This window comes from Vombatus ursinus, unplaced genomic scaffold, assembly GCF_900497805.2.
Source record: "Vombatus ursinus unplaced genomic scaffold, bare-nosed wombat genome assembly UNPS02004573.1, whole genome shotgun sequence".
Lineage (NCBI taxonomy): Eukaryota > Metazoa > Chordata > Mammalia > Diprotodontia > Vombatidae > Vombatus > Vombatus ursinus.
The window spans coordinates 2500478-2512665 of NW_020944351.1; the positions used below are offsets into that span (position 1 = coordinate 2500478).

A 12188-nucleotide genomic window follows, 5' to 3' on the forward strand; every position below is an offset into this window, starting at 1 on the left:
TGTGTGTGTGTGTGTGTGTGTGTGTGTGTGTGTGTGTGTGTGTGTGTAGGGTGGTTGTTGGTAATAGAAAATCCAGCATTTGACCATGGGCAAAAACTTGTCCTTTGGGCTTCCATTTCCTCATCTGAAAAATGGGATGATAATCCTTCTATTACCTCTCTGACAGGGTGGCTATGAGGAAAAGAACTTTATAAAACTTAGAGGTATCTAGATTTAGAGTTAGAAGGGCAACTAGTTCAACTGTATCATTTTACAGATGAGAAAACTATTTCAGAAAAGTGAAGTAATGAGGCTAAGATGACCCTGTTGGGATTTGAACCCTTTCCTCTGACTCAAAATCGAATCCTCTTACCACTACTCAGTGTGGTAACTGCTAACGAGAAGTCCAGTCTGTATGATATTATGGTCATAATCCCCACCAAAGACTGTTCACAGAAATCCCTAGGTTAGCAGTGCTTCTTTTGGTGAGGCCAATCCTCCCTATTTCTGTTGCCCCGGAAATTTTGCTTTCAGCTGGTTTATGTGCCATACAGTTAGCTGGTGGGCAGATGCTTCATTTGTACCAGATAGAACCTTTTCATTCAAGAATCTCCTCTCCTCTTCAAAAGGTCACCCTGACACATATAATTACTTATTCTTCCACTTCTTCCCCCATTTCAATGTTCTTTTTATTTCTTCAGTCAGACTTCTCCCAACCTTGTTACTGTCTAGAAGCTTTCATCCTCCATCTCTCCTCCCTTTCTCAGCCAGACTTTTTGAAGAAGGTGTCTGCTCTCATTGCCTCCACTTGTCTCTCCTCTTACTCCTCAACCCCCTGCAAACTGGCTTCCAAACTCATTACTCAGCTTGAAATTGCTCTCTCCAAAGTGATTGATTTTCCACTAGGTCCCCAGGTCTTATCTAGTAATTCAGAGCTCCACATCAGGAGTTCCCCATGCTATGGAAGTCATAGATCCTTCTAATGCACATGGCAGATGATTCATGGGGAATCAAGGCTCGGGCTAGCAAAGGGCCAAGTGGAGTGTCATGCCATGTCCTCTGGGAGCCAAAGGTGAAAGGTCTGTTTCCTGTAATATATTCTTACCTGCCCTCTCTCCACGATCCTGAAACCTGAAATGACCAGCTCTGATTTTAGTTTGGTATCTTTCCATCTCTCCCTCACTCCTCTCATGTAAGCTCCAAGGCTCCTCACAGTGATGAGTCCCCAGAACTTGGCTACATCCCAGAGTGAGTGCACATGCCATGTTTTTCCCAATCAGTGACTGTGTCAATAACCTGCTTCTCTGCTCTGCCCCATCTTGCAGGCGATCATCTGAAAATCTGTGCTCAAGGTTATACATGCTGCTCTCAAGAAATGGAGGAGAAGTACCGACAGCAGAGTAAAGAGGATTTCCGAAGTGCCGTCGGGGAGCACTGCAATGCTCTGCAGAATATGTTTGCTTCCCGATATAAAAAATTTGATGGTGCGTATTGGAAAGTCAGTTTCTAAACCTGTTTTTTGTCGAATGTCTGGTTTCTTGAGGGAAAGAGAGGGCACAAGTACTGAGAATGATTGGGCTTGGACCATTGTTTGCATAAGGGAATAGAAATATTTGCCAGTTGTGCCACTGTATTCTTATATCATTAGGAAGTTTAATGTCCCATCATTTAGGATTTTACTAAGAAATGGGAAGTCCAAGCTTAATATAATTGGCAGAATGAGCAGTAGTAGTCTAACGACATGGATTTTGTCTAAGGACACTGGAATGCTACCCATTCCAGCCCTTTACTAATGGTGTGACCTTGGACAAGTTACTTACCCTCTCTAGGCCTCAGTTTCCTCACCTGTAAAATGAAGATGAAAGGTACCATGTCAGAAGACTCATGATTAAATCTCACCTCTGACACACACTGGCTGTGTGACCCTGAGGAAGTCAATGCCTCTTAATCTCTCAGTGTTCTAGGAAACGCCAAGACTTTTAGTTGGAAAAAAAGGTGCTAGAAGAGGGAGTTTGCTCATCTTAGAGTTTCTCTTATCAACAAGATCACAAGGCCAGTGCCTATCTTGAATGACATTTCATCCCTGACTCTGACTTCCTTGTTATTATATTCCTCATCTCTGCCTAGGGATTTGAGTTTTAAAAGTCCAAAATGAGAAATTGGAGCTCATTCACCTGTATATCTCCATTTGACGAGACATGTCATATCTTCCCTGTTATATACTAGAAGTTTGTTGAGAGCAGAGTGTGTGTGTGTGTGTGTGTGTGTGTGTGTGTGTGTCTTCTCCCAAAGTTTGACTGCTAAGATTGGAGAGGACTAGGTATGCCTTTTCTTGTAGCTCCTAACCCTAAATCAGAAGGCCACTTGGGGTGTATAATTATGCAGTGACACTACATACCTACTGGGGATAGCATATTGTAGTTGAAAAAGCACTGGCTTTAGAATCAGAGGACCTGAGTTCAAATCCAGATTCTGCCATAGACTCTGCTTCTTATAACCTGTGTGACCTTAAACAAATCATTTCATCTCCGGGCCTTAAGAGTCTTCCTCTATAAAATGAGGAAGTTGGACCAGCCAATCTCTAATCTATAGATAAAGTAGTGGTCTGGGAATCTGGAAAACCTGACTCAAATCTCACCTCAGATACTTACTGGCTATATGAACTTAGGCAAGTCTAATTTCTCTAGGCCTCATGTTTCTTATATGTAAAATGGGGCAGCTATACCTGACTCCATCAGGGATTCTTAAATTTTTTTTCCATGTCATAGACCCTTTTGGCAGTCTATTGAGGCATATGGAACCTTGCTAGGAATAATGTTTACAAATGCACAGAATAAAACATATAGGATTACAAATATAATGAAATACAGTTATCAAAATTTTTTAAATATCTATACTCTGATTTGTGACCTTGGGCAAGTTACTTCCTGTCTCTAGGAGCTCGGTCTCTTCAACTGTAAAAGGAGTGTTTCATGGCCTTGGATCACTTTCAGATCAAAATCTATTACCCCATGATGCTAAGGCTCTGCTGTCAGTTTGTGATTAAGATAATCTTTGCCTGATGCACTCCTCCAAAAGAAGCCCTATCTTGGAGAACCCATGTCACCATCTTATCCTCCTACCCCAATTTGCTATGGACCACTAACCAAGAGGGAGGCCACTGTTATTTATTTGCAAGAGCATTGGTCTTGGAGGCCAAAGACTTGGGGCTCAAATCCCAACTCTGCCATTCACTACCTTTGTGACTTAGGACCAGTCCCTTCCCTTTATTGGTCTCAGTTGGCTCATCTGTAAAATGGATTCCTTCTAGGCTTACCATCCTTTGAATTGTAACATAGTTTTAGTCTTTGGGGAGGCTAGATAGTTTTTCCTGAAGTCCTGAATGTCTTAGAGCTCCAAACATCCTGTTAACAGGATGTGTCAAGGATACAGTGATCTAGATTAATCAGTTTCTGGTGATATTCTTTGTAACTAATATACTTCAAGTATGACCTAGATATATATTTAAAAAATGAAGTTGGCCCATTTTTCCTAAGACCATTTAAAAATTCATTCAAACATCCAGTTAATGCCTACAAAGTATAGGGCACTCTGCCGGGGGAAGAAATAAAGATCAATTAAGACATAGGTCTGGCAGTCATAGAGATTCAAGTTTAGGAGGAGAAATTCAAGGTTTGTAGTTCTCTCGTACCTCTCTTGTACCTACATATATAAACTTTAATGAATTTCACTTTTACATTTTGATTTTTTTAAAAAACAAATGATTCCCCATTGCTTACTGCGTTAAAGCATACATCTGAAAGCACTGGCATTTGAGGTCTTCTACAATCTAATTCTATGCTATCCATCCAGACTTATCACATGCTTTTCTCTATCACACCTGCAATGTTTTAGTCAAAGTCGATGACTTGCTGTCATCTATTCTTGTCCTGCCTGATATTGTCACTGCATTCATTCACCCCATCCTCAGTGCCTGGAAGGAACTCCTCCCACCCATCCCCTCTACCAGACCTATATGCGCATGCACGCACACATAATCTCACCCTTAAAATTTCTCCCTTCAAGGCCCAGGTCTGCTTCTTCCATCAAGCTCTGATATCCCCTGCCCCTAAGTGGGAGTGACCTCTCCCTCCTCAGATTTCTCATGGTATCTTGCCTAGTCTTCTCTTGTCACTTTTGTGCTCATATTCCCCTCTCTGCTTAGGTATTTGTCCTCTCCAACCCCCATCATTAGATTTTAAACCATTTTGTGAGCAGAAATCATGTTCTTTTTCATCTTTGTATCCCATCTACCTTGCATGTTTATTAAACCATCTAGGGTCTGTGATTTGCTTGAGGCGGGAACCCTTTCAATCATCAGCAGATTGTGACCTGTCTGCAATTTATAATCTTAGAGCCTTCTTGCCTGAGGCATGAAGGGTTAAATGGCTCCAGTCTCTTCCCCATCCTAGACATGTTACAACTTGTCAGAGTCCTTCCTTCCCAAAATGTGGAGCCCTGAACTGAGAACATAGCATGCCAGATTGGGCTTCATCCCCCCAAAAGCTATACAGGTAGAGCCTGGGATTCCAAGGGACCATGGATCCTTGTGTCTGTGGAGCCTTGTTCATTGATGCTCATAAATATCCATACTCTTCCCTCCCCCTCCCTTGGCACAGAATCCTTACACCACTGCTGGCGTCCAGCCTCTGAAGTTGAGAGGTTATCTAACCTAGGGAGAAGACATCTAGAAGGGAATCTTCTTGTCTGTTGGGTGGCTGGCTTAGGCATTCCTTCCCTTTCTGCCTCCCAGAGGCCTTGTAAGACTCATGCGTTGCACAGTATCTCACCTCCACTTCCTTGAAAAAAAAAAAAAGTTTTTTTCATGTTCTTTGAAAAACAAAACAAAACATTATTGCCACTCTTCCCTTCTGGGAACCCCCAAAATGGAACAAAACAAAAAACCAGATTCTTCCCCCTTAAGACAAAAGTAGAGGTGAGCTAAATAAATCTGTTGATTTGGCCCTGCCTGCCAGCGTATGGCTCGTTCCACACCTATGGTCCACCACCTCTGTGCCAAGGGGAGGCTCCTTCCACTCTCACAGCCCGACTTCAAATGCATTTCTCTGTTTTTCAAGTCATAGCCCAACTCTATCAGTAAGTGCTAACACATGTTTGAGGAAAGGACAGAAAACAGTTTGGTTTTGCCCATCCCTTCCGGCCGTCATAGTTGATCAGTGTGTTGATCAGTTGATCAGAGAAAAAGGTCACGGAGCTGTGGTTTGTTTCTCCCTGGCTGAAATTAGCAGCAGAGCATGGAAAATCAAGGCAGCAAATATATATATATATATATATGAAGGCTTTTGAGAGTGCAGCAGTAGAGGCATATTGGTTTGGGATATGAAACCAGAGCTGGGGTACACTGCAGCTTTTCCCCTGAATTAGCTTTCCCTGAGATGCTGCGTGTAGTTAAAATGTAGTAGAAATTGCGTGTAGTTAAATGTCAATTTACCTGGAATCCAACTAACTGGAACCCTCAGCTGGTTGAGAGCATTTTGAGGCTAAAAATGAGGGAGGGGCAAAGCAGCCTAGAGTTGCCAACAAAGCCCAGTCACTACTGCAGGGTTAAGGGGCCGAGCAGGAGTCCAAGCCTTCCAGGCCATTGTAGACCAGCCCCAGGGCACAGAAGAGAAGAGCTGATGAAGCCAGTGGGGCATTGAGGGAGGCCAAAAAGGGAAGAAATAATGCTGGCTTTCAGGAATGGACTTCTGTGAAAATCATGGGATCATGGATCTAGAGGGGGATGTGATAGGCCAGCTAGTCCAGCCCCCTCATTTTACAGAGTAGGAAACTGAGGCCAATTGACTTGTCCAAGGTCACGCAGTCTGAGGGATGATTTGGACCCACGTCCTCTGACACTGAAGCCCAGCACTCTTTCCATTATACTACATTGCTTTCCTACCTTCCAGTCTTTGAAGAAGCAATATTGTACTCTGAAAAAAAAATTAATTCTCAGTTTGGGGCTAGTGGGATTGGATTCAAGTCCTGACTCAGTGGCTTAATACCTGTGTGACCACAGGCAGCTAGGTGACACCACAGTGCACAGCGACGGGCCTGGAGTTAAGAAGACTGGAGTTTAAATTCGGCCTCAGACACTTATTAGCTGTATGACCCTAGGTGAGTTATGTAACCACTGTCTGCCTCAGTTTCCTTGCCTGTAAAATGGAGATAATAACAACACCTACTTCCCAAGGTTGTTGTGAGGATCAAATGAGATAATATTTATAAAAAGCATTTAGCACAGTGTCTGGCACATAGGAGGTGCTCAATAATACTTGTTTCCTTCCTTCCCTGGGCCTCAGTTTTTTCACCTGTTAAATAAGGAGTGGTGGGCTGGTATACTACATGGCCATTCTGAGGTCCCTTCCAACTTTAGATCGTTAAGCCCTATGAATCTTCCCACCTTGAGAGGCTTACATTCTATCGACACAGCCTTGAAGAATCCAGGGCCCCTCTTTCCCCATCTTGATGGGACACCAGATATGGATTGGCGTCATTCCTGTATTCTCAACCATTTCCCTCCTTAGATCTAGGGAAATACTCCCACGGGCACAAAGTCGGCTTGAGTCCGTAGCAAGACAGCTCTAATAGTCGAATCTTTCTAAAATGTCTTAAAAGGCACATAAAGAATTTTCTAGTCTGGCACAAGTTCAAAATAACTGGATGGGTCTTGTGAGAGCCCAAGCAGCTGTCTTGTCCTAACTGCTAAGTCCTTGTTGTTGCCTGCTGTTTCACAGGACACATTAAGTACCTTCAGAATAGGGGCAATTATGAAGGCTAGTTAAAAAACTTGGCAGTTTCATACCTAGCTCAGGCAGAGAAAGTAATGCTGAGAATGGGAGCTGAGTGCCTTACTTTTCATGTGGGTAGCTAGGTGGGAGGGCCAGGACCCTGATAAATAGCCCCTGATCTGGGACCAGGTCTCAGTTGGGAAAAAAAAGAACCAGCTAAAACAACATAGGCAACTACCCATTCAAGGGACCCAACAGTAGAAAAAGTTAGATTTGGAGTAAGAGGACCTGAGTTCAAATCCTATCTTTGAGACCTTGGGGAAGTCACTTACCCTCCTGGGCCTCAGTTTTCTCATCTAAAAATGAGGGGGCTGGACTGAGATATAGCTTTTAGGTCCCTTACTGTTCTCTAGCTATGATCCTTTGAATGATTTTGAACAACTCCCTTCCCTTTCCTGGACCTCAGTTTCCTCCTGCAAAAAGACAGGGTAGATGACTTTTAAGCTCTCTCCCAGCTCCACATCTATAATTTTATGATTCACCAGTCTTGGGCTGGCTAGCATTTCTGTGATTCTTCCCACCTGGGTCTTACTCGTATTTTGCTAAATTGATTTTTCTTTTCCTTGCCCAGACGTAGAGGGTTGCATGTTATTACAAGCTTTCTGGGAGCCTCTTTGAGGTTAAAAGTTAATGTGACATGCAGATCTGTGACCAACATAGTGTGGGTCTCTGATCTCACTCATCTGGGCAGTCTTCCCACTAATGCAGATTGCAACCTCTTCTGGCGTTCTCATCCTTGATAATTCTTGGCTATGCCCTTCTTTAAATTCTCCGTAGAGCAGGGGAGTATTGTGTGTGTCTTGGACCCTTTTGTCAGAGAATCATGTTTTTAAAGGCATAAAATAAAATACGTAGGATTACAAAGGAAAGTTATTTTATTGAACTTCAGTTATCAAAATATTTAAAAACCAAAGCGTCCACTCAACATGCTATAGGCCTTCCTTGGGTTTGTTTAGTATTTTATGACTACCAGTAGAGCCTCACGCTTTTCCAGTTGCCTTCCTTCCTCTGCCACCTTCCCCTCTTATCTTTAGTGGCATCTGATTCATGATGGATGGTATGCCAAAACCTGGGAAGTGGAGCAGACAGAGGTTAAATAACTAAGGTCACATAGTGAGTAAGTGCCTGAGGCCAAATTTGAACTCAGGGCTCAATAACTCCAGGTAGAACACTCTATTGACTGTGCTACCTAACTTAACTGTGGGCCTCTGTTTCCTCCTATGTAACATGAAGGGGTTCCATGGACTAGATGGCCTTGGAGTTCCCTTCCACCTCTACAGCTGTGGTCTTCTTGGGTGACCTTGGACAAATTACTTACCCTTCTTGTGCCTCAATTTCCTCCCCTAAATGTGAGGATTTTAGACTAGACAGGATGACACTAAGTCTAAAAACTCTAGATCCTGTACTTTCTAAAATATTCGATAATTCACAATTGCATGACGATCCTGGGAGGATGTTGACATTAAAAACAGTAACCTTTTCTTCCTCAGTATGTTAAAAAATACTGATACATTTTGGTTTGTCACAAAACACTTTGCAACAAATATCTAAACAAAAGTACACATGCACAAAACACATCTCCCAAAGCACAGTTTATAGGTTGTTAACATTTGAAGGCCAATAGGCATGTGTACTTTTACTGACCCTTTGGGACTGATTTTGATCAGTGTAATTGAACATCGTTTTGTTTCCTCTTCCCATTGATTGCTTTGCCATTGTAATTGTCCTGTCCATTGTTCTCCTGGTTCTGCTCACTTTACTCTTCATCATTTCATACTAGTCTCTTCCATGTTTCTCAGAATTCTTCATAGTCTTATGAAGCAGTACTATCCATACAGTTCATTCATTCACACGCCAGACTATCTTCAGCCATTGCACACCTGAACATCCACCTTTTTGTTATCACAAACAATGCTGCTATGAACATTTTTGTGCAGATGGGTCTCAGTAGTGAGATTTCTGGATCTAAGGGTTTGAACAAGATATTAACTGTTTTTTCTAAGTGTAATGGTTTTGATTTGTCCCTCCCCATTGTGTGGTGAGAGGCATTTCATTTTAGCCTTTCCATTGAGCATATGGTGGGGAATGTTGGGGGCATGACTAGAAGTGGTCAATTTTCTTTATTGCTCATGTTACCATAATTACCTTTGATGTTGCTGGAAAGCACTACTTTTATGCTCTACAAATCTCCTTTTCCTTCCATGCTCAGGAAAATCAAACTGATGCAAAGAATTATCTTTCTGGGAGGCCAAGAAATTTGGTGAAAAGAAAGCACCTTCCAGCTATTGTCATGGGTGCTGGGCACCAGATGCCAGGGGCCTAGGTCAGGATAGGCAGAGCAGGGCTCTAAGCCAGTCAGAGAAGTCAAGTCCACAAATACCAGGGAGGAAGTTGCAGTACAAGGGTATCCAGGTGTAATCTGTACAATCTGGGAAATCTAGAAAAAAAATGGATTTCATAATATAGTCTTGGGAATTTTCAATAGGGACAGTTCAACTTAGGCACACAGTAGGCACAAGTGGTTTGTTCTTCAAGCCTGCCTCACCTACCAGGGGCCACTCTCTGGAATAAGTCACAGACCTGCAGCTACCACTGACCCATCTAGCAAACCCAGGACTCTAATATCTTCCTTTCCACATCTTTATCTATAAACAAAATGGGTAGCGATTGGAATTATCTCAATGTGACAAATGATGGTTCATCTTATTAGGTGGCATAGTTCCTTGTAGCCTAGAGCCCATTTGCTGAGAATTCTGCCATCACCTTTGACTTCTTTAGAAGTCATATCAGCAACTAGAAAAGTAGGTGATCTGGTAATAGGGAAATCAGTAAATGAAAGACTTGAGCCTCAAGGAGTGAGTCTCAGTTTCTCAATATGTAAAGTAGGTTAATAATATTTATACTACCTCACAGGGTTGTTCTGAGAAAGGGATTTTATAAACCTGAAAGCACATGAGAAGTTGAATTGGTTGAAATTGTTGGTTCTGTCCATGGCTGCAAAGACAAGGCCAGGTTGGACCTGCTTCTTGGACAATTGCTCCAAGTTGATTTTCTGAAAGGATTTCTGAACCAATTGGGATTTACTGGTATGCTCTTCTTTCTGCCTTCACCCTTCATCCCATTCCCTCCAAAACAAGTTGTTGTTTTTTTTGTTTGTTTGTTTGTTTTTTAAGGTATGGTGGCACACACCTGTGATCCTTGCTATTTAGCAGGCTGAGACTGGTGGATGACTTGAGCTCCAGAGTTCTGAGTTGCAGTGGGCTAAGCCCATCAAGGGTCCATACCAGTATGGACCCCTGGGAGTAAGGGGTCATCTGTCTGCATAAGGAGGGGCAAACTGACCCAGGTTGGAAATGGAATAGATCCAATCAGCTGTGCAGATCAGTAGTGGGATTGGGACTGGGCGTGGCCACTGCACTTCCAGCCTCCAGATGGGAAGACCCAGTTTCAAAACAAAACTAGGGGCAGCTAGGTGGCGCAGTGGATGGAGCACCAGCCCTGAAGTCAGGAGGACCTGAGTTCAAATCCAGCCTCAGACCAAACACTTGACCCTTACTAGCTGTGTGACCCTGGGCAAGTCACTTAACCCCAATTGCCTTAAAAAAATTAAAAATAACAAACAAAACTATGGCCACTTCACCCCCATTAGGGCTAGGACTTGGGACTGAGATGGGCTTATTTTCAAGTGAATGAAAGATCAGCAATCCATCAAAAAGTATTTATTAAATACATACTATGTGTTGGACACTGTATGAAGGGCAGAGGTTACGAAGATAAGCAGAACCAGTCCTACCTTCAATGACCTTACATTCTAGTCGGGGAGGCAACGTGTTTACAATTGGGTACATATACACACAAAGTAGATGTTAGGTAATCTTAGAGGAGAAGGCAGATGAAGGGACCCTTTCTGAAACTTCTGTGTGGGTGCCAAAATTTCAGTTCAGGAAACTGCCTGGAATTCTTTTTCCATGAGGCACCGGGAGATTTATGCTGCTTCACCCCAGAGGGAACAGCCAGGATCAAGAGAAAAAGATACAGTGAGGGAGATCGGGTAATCATTACCAACAATACTAGGTGACATTTCTAAACCACTTTGAGGACCAGAAAGGGCTTTGAAAACATCCTCATTTGATTTCTCCCAGTAACCCTGTGAGATAGGTACTACAGGCACATTTACTCCCATTTTACAGATAAGGAAACTTGAGGTTCAGAGAACAGAAATGACTTGCTCAGGGTTCTGCAGCTTATAAGAGAGAGATGAATCCAAGTCTTCTAGACTCAAATCCCACATTCTTTCCCCGGGACCATGCTGCATCTTTCCATTTTCCTTCTTGGTGCTCATTTGTCCTCCCATTTTCATCCCTGTACTTAAAGTCAGGATTGATCGGACACTTAGTAGATGCATGATACTGAGGAAGTCATCTATTCCTCAATGCTTTGGTTTCCTCATCTGTGAAAAAAGCAGGATGGCTTCTAAGGTCCTGGACTTCTAGCTCTAGAACTGTGATCTTTTTTGGTAACTTTGGGTGAGTCACTTGACCTCTGGGCCTCAGTTTCCTCATCTTTCAGTTAAGTGAGTTGGACTCAATAGCCTCTAAAGTCCCTTCCTTTGGAGGTTGCTGCTTTCAACCCTTAGGTACTCCAATAATTTGATTTTAGTGACAAAATGGAAGTGCCTAGGGCCAACTGAGGATATCTTGAAAAGCCAGAAAGGTTGAATCTGTCAGTCTCTCTGTGCATTTGTGTTGGGCAGTGCCGGATCGAGGCTTGGGGAGGGGGAGATTGAACCAGTGCCAGTTGTGTGCACCATTACTGTCAAGCATGGCTGTCACAATTGTGGGAAAGAGGGAAGTGGAGTAAGTCATGTTTGAGAACAAGGAAACTCCCTAATAGTAAACACAAAAGGTGGGAATTTCTCGTGCCCAGCAGAGTCCCAGCAGCTACTCAAAGGCCCTTCCAGGCTTTGCAGAGGTCAGAGACTCATTCCAGAATGGTCAGTAGAGTTCATTAACCAACCAACAGCTAGCTAACTGTGGATGCAGGAGGGAGTCAGTCGCTAACTGCAGGCAGGCATTTCAGTGTGCTGTTGGCCTTGGATTTAATTCAAGGTCTTTTTTCCCTTTTAGTGAAGAGCGGCTGTTTAGGAAGAAAAGATCTGGAATCTCAGAAGATCAGAGGATTTTAAGCCGAAAGGCACCTTAAAATATTATCGTGTTCATGTCTCTTGTTTTGCAGAGGAAGCTGAGGCCCAGTGAATGGGAAAAGAGATGGATAGGAAATGGCTAGTGCAGGAGAGAACTGAACCCAGTCAATAGTGACTTCTAGTGTTCTTTCCACCATGCTGTGTTGCCTCTCCTCACCCACACAGCCTGGGCTCTT

The 12188-nt window shown here is 43.1% G+C and overlaps 1 protein-coding gene across 1 annotated transcript in view; it reads left to right on the forward strand.

Annotated features, from left to right (window-relative positions):
* Positions 1–12188, forward strand: part of GPC4 (glypican 4) — a 144404-nt gene that overhangs the window by 95946 nt on the left and 36270 nt on the right. The window contains exon 2 of the mRNA XM_027838019.1: positions 1305–1463. Coding sequence (XP_027693820.1) covers positions 1305–1463 — 159 coding nt within the window. The remainder of the gene's footprint in view (positions 1–1304; positions 1464–12188) is intronic.